Here is a 17,100-nt window from a genome sequence, read left to right as displayed (position 1 = left end):
GGTTGGGGCAAAGCCTGCTGTGGGAGACACCCGCAGGTGTTTTGTGTGCAACCAGGTGGGGCACATTAGTACCGCTTGTCCAGAGAAGAAGACCAGTTCACCCTCCGCTGGGGGGGTACCTTCCCTGCAATCTTCACCAGCTGTCCTGTGTGTTGCGGGACCAGAAGGGGGCCGGAAGGACAACATACAAACAGTCACTGTGGGTGACAAGGTAACTGTGGGGTTAAGAGACACTGGTGCGGATGTTACATTAGTTCATTCAGAACTGGTAGGGTTAGAGGACTTCATTCCAGGAAAATGTATTTCTGTGAAAGGGGTTGGTGGAATTCACCTAACTGTACCTGTAGCCAAAGTTTACCTTGATTGGGGTGCTGGAAGAGGTATAAGGGATGTCGGGGTCTCAGATAATATGCCTATAGATGTGTTACTGGGGACAGATTTAGGAAGAATGTTGTCTCAGTATGTCTGTAATGACGATGTCAATGCCACCCCTGTTACTGTGTCAGAATCAACTGAAAGTACCAAAGTTTGTTCCCAGGTAGCAGGAGGTGACAAGGAAAAGGTCTGTTCAATTGCACCTGAAAGGTGTAAACCAGGATGTGACAGGGACAGGGAATGTCTTATTATACCTTATGTAGGTAATGATGCTAATGTCACTGTGTTAGAATCAGCTAAGAATACCAACGTTTGTTCCCAGGCAGCAGGGTGTGACAGGGAACGGAAATGCCATATTATACCTGAAGTGTGTAATGATTTTAATGCCGCCCATGTTACAGTACCAGAACCTGCTGAGAGTAACCATGTTTTTTCACAGGCACCAGGAGGTGACAAGGAAAGAGAATGTATTATTGTACCTAATGCGAATAATGAGGATAATGCCAATAACAGTATTGTGTTAGAATCCAAACCTGTCTTCACACTGACATCTTGTCATGGGATAGGGACAGCGGACATTGTTATTGCAGAAATTGGCATTAATACTGGTGTAAATATTATGCTTACTAGAAATGGGTCAGATGCCCATGTGATTACTTCTGTTGTGCTAGAGAAAGACAATGTCTCTACCCAGGTAATATGCCCAGAAGATGCTGTACAAGGTAACTGGGAGGGCGGGCAGAGTGAAGATGTATATTCTGTGCCTAAACCAGCTGCACACAGAGCTAGTGAGCATGGGGGGGAGACACCTAGTCCTGACCAACGGGAAATAGCGAGTGACAGCAATCCTTACCTTGCTGCTGGGACCTGTAGTTCGAATGTTCACCACTCAGATCTACATCTGAGTTCTGACCATTCATCTGAGTTTTCTATAGAGACAGGGGGGTCAGTGGCTAGCCCACTCTCACTTAGCCAGCCGTCTAACAGCTTAGAGGAGGTAGATGAGGGGCCCAAACTCCCTGTTACTCTACACCCCCAGATAGATGAGTCCAAGAGGGAGGGGAGCATCCTGTTCCGTAGCCCCCAAGATAAGAATTGCATAGTGTGTCCCCACCTAGAAGTGCAGTGTCAGGAATCCCAGGCCATTGTTCCCTCAGGCTTTAACTTAGAGGACATGAGAATTAGAGACAAAGGGCACACTGCAACAGGGTTGGTACATGAGAACATGACGCAGGCCCAGACAAGCCAGAAGCAGTGGTATGATCCCCCTGCCAGGATGATAGAGACAAATTTTCATGATAATCTGTTGAAGGCTCCTAATGACAGTGATGCGTGTGCCCTGACAGTCTGTAGATTGCCAGATGAGGGGAAGAAGGACTTGCCATTGGATCTAGTAGCTGCAGCGCAAGGGATAGGACCCTTTAAGAATACAGAGGTTAGCCCACAGATATTGCCAGACCAGAATTCCCAGCAGTCTGAGATATGTAACCCCTTTTTAACCCTTCTCCCCAGAGAACCTATTGAGACCCGGCTAACAGCTATTCCATTTGAACCAGGTGGGATCTGTGGGAGATGGCTTGGGCTATGACCTGTCAGTCAATTCCCATGCCATCTCTTAAAAAGGGAAGGTGTCATGTGCAAGCTAATGTTTAGGCATAAATCTGCAAATATATGTTTGTGTATTACTTCCTAGAAATAGTGTGACCTGGTGCTCTTAGAAGCTGTTAGATCAATGGGTTTTGTGGATGTTAAACCACTCAGGGGGGCTGGTAGATAAGGATAGCACCTTATACCATTTATGGCAGGATGGCAAATGTGAATGCCTTTGAGGAGATCTCTTGCAAGACAATGAAATCTCACACATGTTTGGGAGGCCCCAGACAGGCCGACTGCAGAGACTGGGTTGTATGTTAATGACAGATTCAAGCTGAATAAGGGCACAGGAAAAGATCATATCATTTTCTCCAATATCATACATACCAGAGGCATGTGTGGTATGCAGATGAAGGGAAACTTAGGACCTGTTGTGTGAAGGTAAAATCATGTTCGTAAACCATACTGTTGAAAAGTTAGGACGGTGTAAAGAAAACTTGACTTAGAGGTATTCAAACAGCAAAGTCATAAGACCCTAATTTGCATTCTCCCCTCCTGTTGGTTCTGACTTCACAGGGAAGGGGGGCTGGGGGGCCCTGTAGCTTGACTTTAAAACTGTATTGAAAATGTAACCCTGGGTTCTTCTTCTGAGGGAGTTTAATTGAAGAGGTTCCATTTTTTCCTGCTCCTCCCGGCACCACAAACTTGATTCTAAGTGAGGTATCAATTCTGTGTTTTATCCTTTTTATTTTATAAGAAACAACTGCACTCTATTTGTATGTCTTTTTATTATCTTTTTATCTTAAGCATTGTGGATGTATTTTCCATATTAAATTACACTTAATAAGTTCTAGTCTCTGTGTTCTTATGAATTCACGCGACAGTTTGGTCCAGACGCTACCTAATTGAAACTGTGCAAACCTTGTGGTTTAAGTGAACTCTGATTAAAGTAAATTGTGTTGGATTAATGCTAGGGAGAACCGAAGGCTTCCTAAATAAGAGTGTCAGCTCTTATCCGAAACAACCTTGGTGGTGGTAATTAGTATCGCAAAGCTAGTGTGTGGCATAGATAGGGAAGGATTTAATCATTTTAGACAGACCAGGTGGTTGTCTTTGTGGTTGACCCTGTGTCACGTAAGCGTCACGCAGACTCAGGTGAGTGCTGTTCGTGACACGCGCCTCCACCAGGATCTCCCTGAAGCCAATGAGGAAAAGTTGGCAAGTATGGTTTAGATGGGGGGGGGGGAAGATTTTGCACTGCGGTATACAGCGACATTAAATTAATCTAATTGCTGTCACTGAGCACCAATGGTAAACAGACCCCTTAATGTGAATGCAACTATCTGCCTCAATCATTTCTCAACGGCTCTAGGTCATTAGTATAACAAGACAAGTGTGCTGACAAACCAACTGTATGTGGATTTAAAAAGAAACATCCACATAGCTGTTTTAATGGAACGTTTTTCTGCAGATGCAAATAATGTAAGGACATGATATAAAACTAGGACATTTGTCGGGACTGGTGTCTGGGGCAGCTCTCCAAACCCCCGAGACTGACTGGTGAACTATAAATTCTCCTGCACAGCGGCAGAGAGAGTATCTCACAAACAGCAGGTCTCCCTGAGAGATTGGGGGGCGGAGAAGGGTGCTACTGTCTATGCCCCTAGTTATGCATGCAAGTGCAAGAATTAATAAAGCATTTTTTATTGACTTTAACCTGCTATCCTGAAACTGTGATAAAGGAACAGATATTGCTGCAGTACAAGTACCCTTGCGATTCTTGTGAAATATGCTTATGGGGAAGTGAAAAGCTGGTGAAATGTACAGTATAACGTATAAGGCGAAACTAAAAAAAAAAAATGGATAACTTCTGTTAATGCAGCCACAAGATGACCACACACACACACACACACACACACACAGACTGAGGTTTCAATCATTATTGAGCATCGTGGATATGCACATGGCGATGTCGGCAACTGGCGTGTATATCTGTCATAACTAAAATCAACACTGTCCGAACCAGTAGTGGAATTGAGTGGGTATACAAGGTATATCTTCTCCTACTGCCTTCATTGTAACACTATCACATTACAGTCACCTACTATACTTATATAATTATATATATATATATATATATATATATATATATATATATATATATATATACACACACACACACACACACACATATACACACACACACATACACTGTAATACCGCCACTTCTCCTACTGCCTCCATTGTAACACTATCACATCCCAGTCACTTACATTTGTGGTGCCCCAAAGCCCTGGTGAACAGCACAGAGGAAGTGCATAAACACTTTTAAAATGCAGGGCTACAAGGGGTTAATTGTGCTCCTGAAAACTTGTGCCCAGGAGTGATTGACAGGAGGAGGATAAAGGCCCTGATTGGCTGGGGGAGTAACAGGAAGAGGATGTGCAGGAAGGAGGAGAAAGAGATAGCAGCATGGTAGAAGGAACAAGGGGGAGGATATGAAGCCGAGCAGAGAGAAGACTGAGCTGCTGCCAGAACTGGTGACATTGCCAGCAAAGCGGACGGAGAACAGCTGAGGACACGCAGCGGGGCGCCAAAGACAGTCTCCACTAACTGCAGAACCCTCTCAAGGTAAAACCCTAGCCTGCAGTGTATTGCACACACCCCAGTGTCAGAGGGAAGAGTGATGAGAGAATCTATCCAAAACTGCCAATGCATTCTTTTACAAGGAAGGATTGTGAGAGTTTTTCCCCCAGATCATACCTTTACACAGGCTGCAGGGAACAATTCAGACTGTCGTTTCAGCTATATCCTATGTGTTGCTAATATCTGGACACTATCCCCTGTTGCAGAGCAAATGTGCTAATAGAGCTTCATTGACTGTTGAGAGAACAGCGCCATCTTGTGGCTGAAGTGAGCAACAGCCCTGCTTTCTACTACAATACTTAACCCTTCTGGAAACCTCTGCAGGACATTGGAACACTACCCAAATTCCTGTGCCCAGGTCAGCCCAGGACTGAGTGGAAAATATGGTAACGTTACCGGGGATAATATTGGTGCACCAAATGTTTTAGATGATGTTAATGTTATGTGATTTACCTAAGAGTTGATTTATTGATATTGAAGGTGTGACATTCAGCGTTAGCGGTACCGCTGCGATTCAAGTTAACCCAGAGGGAATACCACGGTACCCCAAACACCTGAATAAAGAGGAGCCCTCTAGTGGGCGCGGTAGTGACCGTAAGAGTCTTGATGGGTTATTATTGATGGTTCTTGCATCATCACCAGTCAGATATTGTTAACTTGAAAGTAGTAACTGTGATTACCAGTGTGCCTTATTAGACAATGTGCATTGAAGATGTTATCGCTATTGTGCCTTATACTCACCAGGTGTATGTTATATGTTAAATGCTATTGTGCTCTATGCTGATCAGACGCATTATTTTGTCATTACTATTGAGCTGAAGGGGTCAGTGGCGCGGTGGCTTACCAAAACTATCCTTACCGCATTCTCAATAAACCCAAGTTGTTTGACCAATCCTTGTCCCTTTCATTGAAGTATTTATCTCCTGAGCACCGGATATCCGAACAGAAAACAACCTGACTCAAGTCTGGAGGACAAGGTAAGGGAAGGATTTCCCATCAGTACTCGACCACCACACATTCCCATTACATTTTTCATACCTTCACTTTTAAATTTCCACTTCCACCACTGGTCCCAACATCATATTAAGTCTTCTGTATCTTTCACTTACTTTGGGTCTTTTCTCTGCTGAAAAATTGGAATGATTTCCGTTCCTTGGTTGCTCTGTGATGTCAATAAATCACATAATCTCTCTGTTAAAGAAGAAAGGAGCAAATATAATTAAAATGCAAGAGCTATATAGAAGAACATACACAAATGTCAGTGCAAAATGTCTTACTGACTGTATAAGTAATAAATATATAATATATATATATATATATATATATATATATATATATCTCTAATATATAAATGCTTAGTGGCATCTGTCTGTCTGTGTGTGTGTGAAAAAAAAAAAACCAAGTTGCAGCGCCACCTGCTGGGCAGAGTTATACACTGACCTACTAAATTCTTAGTGTGTGTGGGAAAAAAAAGGGCTGAAATTTGGTAGGGCTCAAACTCATTTTCGTGAGGTAATTTTACCTCATGAACACACATGTGTAGAGGCGTGCGTTAGTGTGTGTTTGTGTGTGTGTGGAAAAAACTATTTTCTCAGAAAGGGCTCATCCAATTGACCTGAAATTTGGTATACTGACATTATTTGACAAAAAAATTAGAATAGTCAAGTCAGTTAACTTCCATCATTCCCCCCTTCCCCCCGTGGGAGGGGTAGTAAAGGCTAAATTTACGAGTTGAGGGGTCAAACTCATTTTCGTGATGTAATTTTACCTCATGAACACACATTAAAAAGGGCGCTTGCGTCGGGAAGTAACGCTCTTCCCCTGAGGAGGCCTGGGCTAGGCCCAAATGCATGACAAGAACCTTTTCAAGACCTTAAGTATCTTGATTTGACTAGAATGCATGAGTATCATGCACGGGTTAACTTGTATATATATATATATATATATATATATATATATATATATATATAGAGTAATAAATTATATATAAAAATGATTTGAGCAGTTTCTGCTCACAGGCAATATACTAAGACTGATCAGTGGGGATGGTTGTTTCCTTCCTCTAATTTCGACCTTCAAATTAGTTAAATACACTTTAGAGACAAAATGGAGACCTCTTATTTCTCTACAGTTGTTGTGGTTGTGAATTACCTCACTGATATCACTGCTTCCTAGTGAATTGATGAGCTCCATTGTCATAAATACTGGTTTTGCCAATAAGGCTGTTTTTCACTATGTGATGACAACAGCTGCTGTATAAATCAGGCCTGTCCAACCTGCGGCCCTCCAGGTGTTGTGAAACTACAAACCCCAGCATGCTTTGCCAGTAGACAACCTGTTGATAGCTGGAAAGGCATGCTGGGACTTGTAGTTTCACAACATCTGGAGGGCCGCAGGTTGGACAGGCCTGGTATAAATGCAATACAAATTGCCGTGGAAGCTGTACATACAGCACAAGAGTGTATTTTATTGTAGGAAACAAGGATGTTGCAGTGAAATAACAATAAATGTAGAATAGGAATGGTAATTACTTTCAAGTAGGGGTGCAAAGCGGACATTTATTTACCTTCCAATATTTAGAATCACGAAATCGGGACAAAATAAGCACCTCCCCCGTTCATACCAAACACTGCCCACAAACATGCAAATTTGTGTAAAACTCCACCCACTTTTTGTTAAGCCATTGACAACCAGCAAATGTGGAGGTCTCTACCCAAATTTTGTGAAACTGGATACACTGTTCTGCTCCTGGATTGGGAATACACACTAAAGTGTAAGTCATACTTGCCTACTTTCAGGCAGTGTATTCCGGGAGAGGGGCGTGACTAGAAGGCAGGAGGGGCGGGGGACGGTCAATCGCGTCATTTTGGCCTCGCCCCCTCGATGGAAATTATGTTTTGTCCAAAATGACGCGATTCACAGCGAATCGCGGTATTTTGAGCAGGGAATTGCGGGATGTTGGAGACTTGCCTGCTCTCCCAGAAGTCTGGGAGACCGACCCGGATTTCGGTAGTCTCCCAGTTGGCAAGTATGGTGTAAGTTGGGCCTACATGCAGAGCCACCCATAGGGAGGGAGGGGGGCGGAGGGACATAAGGAGAAGCCTATAATCTCATTGGGCCTGTGGCTATTATTGCAAGAACATACATTATGAAATAACTTTTGATAAAAGGGGGCTTTGTTCTAACCCATCACCTGTTTACTTTACCTATCCCCGTCACATGAGTTATTTATGAGTGAGCCAACATATATTTTAGATTTGTTAGATGTAGAGGAAGTTGGAGCCATTGAGCTTTGTGACGATTCCAGAGCCAAAAATTTAAATCTGGGCTTCACTGATCCCAGACCCAACATACTTAGGGACCTAAACACATGAAGTACCCTCGCACCCCCACCTCACATACGTGCAATTAGCTTGATGTACTGCTTCATGATCCCATAGTCTTATGCTTTTATTGCTATTATACTCTGTTTCTTACATAATACCACATATTTATTGTCCCGAGCTATGAAACTTAAGTATAGAGTCATCATCATCATCACCACCATTTATTTATATAGCACCACTAATTAAGCAGCGCTGCACAGAGAACTCATTCCCATCAGTCCCTGCCCCATTGGAGCTTACAGTCTAAATTCCCTAATATAGACACACACTCACACACAGACACAGACCAACAGACAGAGAGGGAGAGACTAAGGTCAATTTAGATAGCAGCCAATTAACCTACCAGTATGTTTCTTGGAGTGTGGGAGGAAACCGGAGCACCCGGAGGAAACCCACGCAAACACAGGGAGAACATACAAACTCCAAACAGATAAGGTCATGGTCGGGAATCAAACTCATGACCCCAGTGCTGTGAGGCAGAAGTGCTAACCACTAGGCCACTGTGCCTAGTACTGTGGCAAGTATTGCACGAGGGAGCTATGTCAGGTGTCAACAAAATCTAAATTTAAATTCATCTGTAAAATGAAACCAGGGAGTACTTTTTCCTCCTTTTTCTCCAACAACAAAACAGCCATCACAAAGTCTGCAGTTAGACTAAAACTCTACTGTTAATGACAATAACACTTAAAAAGCAAAAAGTAGCCATACCAAGTTATAAGCTTTAGGACCTGCGTCGACCTCTGAAGTTATAGGAGTGCTGAATTGTATGAAGCATTCCCGTTACCTAGGAGACTGCACATTTTACCCTGTATTGGCTGTCAATCATTTATCATTTATGAGACTCTAGCCTATCATTCTTTAGAAATCCGTGACATCACTGAGTTTTGTGAGGCACCTTGTGCCTTATGCCTCACATTTGCTTCTCGTCCCCCTGTTTTAAGCAACCAACCCAGGCTGAGGCACAGGTGCTACTTACTTATTTTAGGGTGTTTCATTTATTTATTTCCCCCCCGATGATCATCACAATCGGATTTCTAGTCTCTCGGTTGGATTTACGCCTAAGTTTAAATGAGGTCCCTTAAATGCATGTAAATAAGGAAATCAATACAAATGTGAAGTCCATATAGATATTAGAGTGGACCTATCTGTTTATTTCACAAATAGATTACACTGCAAACTCCATTAGCTGCAAATGATTAACCTCCATTCTAAGGGAGAAATAGATTTTTTTTCCGGGAATTATTCATATTATCCAACCTGGATAAACTGTATATGTCACGGGCTGGTAGCCTCATTAAGCTGGAGGAGATAAATAGTTTCATCACAACTATTCAGCTGTCACATCTAAGACCTGCTGGAAAATTCAATGTACGTATCAGGATGGTGCGGAAATTGGGTTACTCCATTCCTTGGTCTACTTATTTCCTGAAATGTTACAGAATACAAAGTGTGCTTATACTTATTAGTAAATACATTCATAGATTTAGATTTTTCTCTACAGCTGGACTGAAAGATAAAGGAAGAATATTTGAGCTGTTTTCTCCAACTTTGATTAATTGAAATAGAAATTTCATCACACACTAGGGGTTAGATTTACTAAACTGTGGGTTTGAAAAAGTGGAGGTGTTGCCTATAGCAACCAATCAGATTCTAGCTATTCTTTATTTAGTACATTCTACAAAATGACAGTTAGAATTTGGTTGCTATAGGCAACATCTCCACTTTTTCAAACCCGCAGTTTAGTAAATATACCCCTTGATCAGAACAAAAAAATAAACTTTAAAAATTAATCCTTATTTAAATTCATTACAACTCCTCAATACTACACTCACCACTGCACTTCACCTAGATTGTTTTCATAAAAGTATCCAGCCCTTTGTAACTAAACCTCTAAACCATTCTAATACTAAGTATCCCGTATGTCTCACCCACACTCTGTATTACACGATAATCTATTACGCAGTTGTCTCCCGTTTCTCATCTTACATATAAAGGAACCTTGTTCAGCTCTACGGAATCTATGGCATCTTTAACCGATGATGATGATGATTATGACCCCTAACCTTAAAATACAAGTCGATTTATATAAAAGAGCTCCCAATAACATTTACAAATACACACTTATATTTCAGGAGCTTCAGAACAGAACATATACATGGTATATATACACTGTTTGTAATCTCATTGAAGGATACTGAAGCCTGGTAGCCACAATTTGTAGACTAAGACCGACAACAGAGAACAACAGCTCACCTTCAGCTGTGGAACTCATGGAAACACAATGACAAATATCTCAAATTCTGTCAAGAAATGGGTCCTTTTACATATATTTTATTGAACATTTTAAGTAGCGTTTTCTACATAGCAACTTGTATTTTAAGTTTAGCAACTAAGGGCCTGATTCATTAAGGATCTTAACTTAAGAACCTTCTTATTTCAGTCTCCTGGACAAAATCATGTTACAATACAAGGGGTGCAAATTAGTATTCTGTTTTGCACATAAGTTAAATACTGACTGTTTTTTCATGTAGCACACAAATATCAACTTTAAATTTCAGTGTACAAATAAGCTATCATGTATTTGAGTGCTACATAAAAAAACAGTCAGTGTTTAACTTATGTGCAAAACAGAATACTAATTTGCACCCCTTGTATTGTAACATGGTTTTGTCCAGGAGACTGAAATAAGAAGGTTCTTAAGTTAAGATCCTTAATGAATCAGGCCCCAGGTCCCCAGGTGGTCAATGGCAATTAATAGCTCTGCAGTTAAAATGTGCCGACATCAGCAACCAAGCGTCCTCAGAGGACATCTATTAGAGATTTGACGAAGCAGATCAGAGACCAGCTACATTAAGAGCCATTATAGAGCTTACTAGAAGCAGAGGAGTACCCAGGTAAAAACAGTACATACTATGTGGTCTGTCTTGTCTTTCATGAGAGAGAAACAGCTTATTGGATCAACATTTCAAGATGGAAAGGATTCAAATCTTTATGCTTGTCAGTCTAAGAGTAAAGGATTTGATATTTATTTTCTCAACAGACTGGGTTTGGTTAGAACATTCTTAGAAACCCAAGATAAACAGTGATCCACAAAGTAGTACAAACCAGTCCACACTAAGGGGTAAATTTACTAAACTGCGGGTTTGAAAAAGTGGAGATGTTGCCTATAGCAACCAATCAGATTTTAGATATCATTTTGTAGAATGCACTAAATAAATGAAAGCTAGAATCTGATTGGTGTCCATAGCAAACATGTCCACTTTTTTTAAACCCGCAGTTTAGTAAATCTAGCCCTAAGACTAGGTATACACTCAAGCATTTTCGTCCAAAAATCGGGCAAATCAGTCGACATACGACCGTTCGGTCAGAAGTCAGGTTAGTAGTGTGTATAGTGACATCAGGGGCGCACGGAGGATTGTCGTCAGCTCTGTCCTATACAGCAGCCGCGGCGCTGTCTAAGAAGCGTCCGCGGCGGTGCTGTATACACTACAGCATCGCCGCGGACGCTTGTTTGACAGCGCCGCAGCTGCTGTATAGGACAGTGGCCACTTAGTTAGCGCAGGGGGGGTTTCTAGAGAGACTCAGAAACCCCCCCTGCGTGCGCCACTGGACATGATGGTCGAAAGTCGTTTTAAAGTGTCGATTGTAGGCTCATTTGATTGGTCGTACTGTTTAATATTTTCTGACCAATCATGTAGTGTGTATGCACTCATGCTCACGATCTCCATAGAGTTTACAGAGTCGGGCTCTTATCAGCCGATGCTAGCAATGAATGTCCCGGTGAATAAATGTAGAGAGTGCTGTAGAAGGAATAATTCATTTGTTCGTTCTGAGACAGAATGTTTTGTTTCAGAGTCACAGAAGCTAATGAAATTTATAAGGCATGTGGATAGCTATAACAAGGCATTTTAATCAGTGTGACAATAATGAATGAATATTGTGCTGCCATTCTCTGAAGACTAGAGGACCAGATGAAGAGCACAGATCGGAAGGTAAATCGTGTCAGTGTGTTTGGATGAATCGTCAGACTGATCGGACCTTCAGTCGTAGGTACAATCGTTTGAGATAACACGCCGGTCGGAAAATTCTTCAGTGTGTACCTAACCTAAGGGGTAAATTTATCAAACCTTCTATAAAGGAAAATTGGAGGTTTTGCTTACAGCAACCAATCATATTCTATCTATCAATTTATAGAATGTAGTAGATAAATGATAGACAGAATCTGATTGGTTGCTTTGGGCAACACCTCCACCTTTCCTTTTCCCTTAAGATGTCCAGAACTTTGTCCGCCATCTATAAAGTTTCTGTTTAATTCCAAGTCCACTAATGCTGTAAAAATGAGCAGCAGGCACAGCATGAACTGGGAATTAATAAATAAACTATGTTTATTTCCTAATAAATAAATAAAATAGATCAAGTCTTAAATATAGTGTAATTTATAAGAAATTGTAGAATGACCGAGCTATATAACTCACAATAGCCGGGTAATATAAGGTCATCATGAATATATCAATGGTGGTATTGTGCCATTTAAGAATATTAAGTAGATAAGCACAATACGGCTATTGCTTCAATATGTTGAATTGTTTTCAGTCATACGGCCAAGTAGTTTTTCTTGTGGAGTTAATGGAATTTTCAGTGAGCTTTACAAGAAGTGAAAACCGCCGAGGGGAACTCACTCAAGCAAAAAACCATCTCACTACTTTAAAGGGAAACCGTTTAAAACTATATATATATATATATATATATATATATATATATATATATATATATATAAATAAAATACGCTACATCAAGTCCTAGTATTACAGACATAGAATGATATACCTCACAATAACGTGGTTATCATCAATATAATTTATTTATATAGCGCCACTAATTCCGCAGCGCTATATAGAGAACTCGCTCACATCAGTCCCTGCCCCGTTGGAGCTTACAGTCTAAATTCCCTCTCACACACACAGACAGAGAGACTAGGGTCAATTTAATAGCAACCAATTAACCTACTAGTATGTTTTTGGAGTGTGGGAGGAAACCGGAGCACCCGGAGGAAAGCCACACAAACACAGGGAGAACATACAAACTCCTCACAGATAAGGCCATGGTCAGGAATCAAACTCATGACCCCAGTGCTGTGAGGCAGAAGTGCTAACCACTGATTCAACGTGCTGCTTAACTAACTTGATCCAGTGTGCTGTCTGTTCTATCCTCTAAAGAAAGCAGAAATTGCCTAGAAAGGTGGTTTTCCTCTATCTTCTATCACCCTGGGACAGGGCTAAGTCAGACCTCGTGTGACTGGCTTGCAGTCTCCTAGACAACAGAAATGGTCTGCATGGACTGATCCACATGACACGGTCAGTGAGGTTATCAGAAACATAAAGCGAATGATAGTCTACAATTTGAGATCAATAGAACCAGGAGAGCACATCAAGTGTGTGCATGTATAGTGACGGTTCAAACAAGCCACTGTGGCACTTAAATATGGATAAATAAAATCTTATAGTTTTAAGAATTGTACAGTATCCAGACATGTTTTTGCCCATGACTCGGCATCAAAATTACCATTTTATGGTCAAATAACCAGAATGCAAGCTCTCCTGGCTCACACTGTAGGAGCTCTGTAATTCAAATAAATAAATATATTTTAAAAAATACAAAAGAAATCAATAAGAAGCGCTTGTCTTCTCTCAGATTTAACTCTTGTAAAACAACCAAAAATCAACATATAAAATAATTATTTATTGAAAAACAGTCTATAAAATCAAAACACTTAAAAACATATACAGAAAATACAACTAAAATACCTAATGAGTTGTAACGGCAAATACACGAATCATATGAACTCGAAATATTCACAAATGTGCTCATACAAAGTAATTAATCTGTCTTGTGTGTAAGGAACCCGTAAAACAACAGAGAGTATATTTACTAAATTGCAGGTTTGAAAAATGGAGATGTTGCCTATAGCAACCATTCAGATTCTAGTTATCATTTATTTAGTACATTCTACAGAAAGACAGCTAGAATCTGATTGGTTGCTATAGGCAACATCTCCACTTTTTCAAACCTGCAGTTTAGTAACTATACCACCAGGTGTTTTTCTTAATTAATCCAAGATAATATCCAAACTATGGAATAAAGGTTCCTAAACGTCACCTCCAAACAGATACAGTGCTGAACTTTGATGGTAAAAGTCCCTTTATATGGAAGAAGCAGGTTTTCTGAGTTAGTCTCCAATACACTTTTTTTCCTTTTAGTGGTAATATATACTCCACTATAGTCCATGGGAATTAAAGGTTTGCCATCTCTGCCACTAGGAATTCCCCACTAGCAATCCAGCCGCTTTCACATATAGAAGTGCTATTATAATCACATATAGACAGGAGTCTTTACACTATGATTCATTGTTGGATGATCATTACTTAATTTTGTAGTAACCAGACCCGGGTCTTATGAATAACAAATTGAAGATTCACTTTTGTATTCAGATTCCAGATATATGTTCAAATGATTCCTTTAGATAGCTTGTTAAATCACTTACGCGTTTCGCCTCTTAAGTTAGCGGTTTCATCAGAGATCTATAAAAGCCATCAGTTGTCAGATATTTAAAAGAAAAGGTATCCAATCAGGAGGTTTTGATTAATATAGCTGACAAAGATCTAATTGATCACATTTGGTTAATAATATTATACCCATATGAATGTGCTGATATTTGGATTATAATTACAACCTTTGACTATATCATACAAGCTATTGCAGTAGACGATTCAAAAGAATCAAAAATACATACATAAAAAAAAAGATGAAAAGCCACTAAAAACAATAAAAAATATGCTTAAACATCTAAAACATCTATTGTTCTATTATCACACTCTACTATCATGATTTCTGTGTTTTTTTTTAACATCTATATCAGATTGACGCATCATGTAGAGCAAAAATATAGCTGAATCAATTGAGTTAAACTCCAGTTATAAACTGCAGTCACATCCAGAGTGATAAGGGTCTAAGAGAATAGATAATAGATCACTAGTACATTTAGTGAATCACAGATCAATTTTTGGAATATTGCCCTGTCCATTCAGGACGATAAATAAGGTTGTTGCCAGTTCCTATCGGAAGGAGGTGGGCAGTTATAACTTCCTTAATTATAAGAACTGCCATGTGAAGGCTTGGAAGGATAATATCCCAAAAGGCCAATTACTTAGGGTTCAATGCAATTGTACATCAACAGGGACTTTTCCTAAACAGGCAGATGAATTGTTATTGGCACTTAGGGATCAGGGATACCCGACCCATCTGCTTCATGAGGCTTTGGGACATGCTATTAAAATCGATAGAGAGCAACTTCTGTCTATAGACATAAATAAAGATGGGTTGAAAGGACTGATGAACTCTGAAGACAAAGAGTCATTGATCTTTGTAAGCCAATATAATACATAATTAAGTCAGATCAAAAAGGCTTTTAAGAAGAACCTTTCACTATTGGATCATGACAAGGGGCCTGATTCATTAAGGATCTTAACTTAAGAAACTTCTTATTTAAGTCTCCTGGACAAAACCATGTTACAATGCAAGGGCTGCAAATTAGTATTCTGTTTTGCACATAAGTTAAATACTGACTGTTTTTTCACGTATCACACAAATATCAACTTTGAATTTCAGTGTACAAATAAGCTATCAAGTATTTGTGTGCTACATGAAAAAACAGTGTGTAAAACAGAATACTAATTTGCACCCCTTGCATTGTAACATGGTTTTGTCCAGGATATTGAAATAAGAAGTTTCTTAAGTTAAGATCCTTAATGAATCAGGCCCAAGGTCCTTAAATCTTGCCCAAAAACAGGCCCAAATGTTGTTTTTAGAGAGGATGAACCTTGAGGAACAGACTGGTCCCTAGCATTTTAAAAGATCAACTTCTATAAAAAACTAATAATGCAACAGATATAAAGATACCAAATCGGTTACCAAATAAACCGAACGGGTTTTATAGATGCAATAGAACGTGTTGTATTACCGGTTCTTTTGTGGAACAGAACAGGTCACATTTTTCACCCTTTATAACGAAAGAAAAATACCCAATTAAAAGGATCTGTTTATTACCAGTCAACTTTCGTTATTCACCTGATTGAATGTAGTTGTGGTGAACAATATATAGGTAGAACAACTAGAACACTAAAGGGGGGTATTCAATTGGCCACATTACTGTAAAAAGTAACGCGGCCTGCGCACTATTACTGTTATAACGGTAATAATAAGCTTAAATACCGTTATTCGGGTAGAGTCAACGCCGGCTTAAATCTACCATAATAACGATAATAGATTTAGCTCTGCGCTAGTTTGGGGGGAACTGAATTCACCCTATTAAATACGATTTCTGGAACATAGCACGGCAGATAAGTGGTTAGCACTTCTGCCTCACAGCACTGGGGTCATGAGTTCAATTCCCGACCATGGCCTTATCTGTGCGGAGTTTGTATGTTCTGCCCGTGTTTGCGTGGGTTTCCTCCGGGTGCTCCGGTTTCCTCCCACACTCCAAAAACATACTAGTAGGTTAATTGGCTGCTATCAAAATTGACCCTCGTCTGTGTGTGTGTGTGTGTATGTTGGGGAATTTAGACTGTAAGCCCCAATGGGGCAGGGACTGATGTGAATGAGTTCTCTGTACAGCGCTGCGGAATCAGTGGCGCTATATAAGTAAATGATGATGATGATATCCTGAAACAGAAATTAAAACACAGCCTTTCAAGACATATCACTCATAAAAATGGTAGCGACATTAGTAAGATTAAAGTTACTGGAATTGAGCAGATCAATTCCACCAATGGGGGGGCTTTTGGATATTTTCAGGGTTTAAATGAGTCTGTGAAACTCAATGCCATCTAACATATTTCAGAAGGATGAAATAACCTCTAAATAAGGGCCACAAAATAAGAGGAAATCCCTTTATACCTGGGTCCTTGAGATGTGCTATATAACTGACTGCCACTGAGTCCATAGAGAAAACATTTACCATACTGTAGCTACGGGTTCATATTTGTTATATTTATATCTCCCCACATGAATAAAGTCTAATAAAAAAACTTTTTTGTTTACAATA

At 40.1% G+C, this 17,100-nt stretch overlaps 1 protein-coding gene across 1 annotated transcript in view; it reads right to left on the bottom strand.

Annotated features, from left to right (window-relative positions):
- Positions 1 to 17,100, bottom strand: part of NOX4 (NADPH oxidase 4) — a 172,764-nt gene that overhangs the window by 43,323 nt on the left and 112,341 nt on the right. The window contains exon 13 of the mRNA XM_075198699.1: positions 5,724 to 5,805. Within this exon, the coding sequence (XP_075054800.1) occupies positions 5,724 to 5,805 (82 nt within the window). The remainder of the gene's footprint in view (positions 1 to 5,723; positions 5,806 to 17,100) is intronic.

Source organism: Mixophyes fleayi, chromosome 2, assembly GCF_038048845.1.
Source record: "Mixophyes fleayi isolate aMixFle1 chromosome 2, aMixFle1.hap1, whole genome shotgun sequence".
NCBI classification, from domain to species: domain Eukaryota; kingdom Metazoa; phylum Chordata; class Amphibia; order Anura; family Limnodynastidae; genus Mixophyes; species Mixophyes fleayi.
The sequence above is the reverse complement of the archived record's forward strand: the minus strand, read 5'-3'. Positions and strand labels throughout refer to the sequence as shown.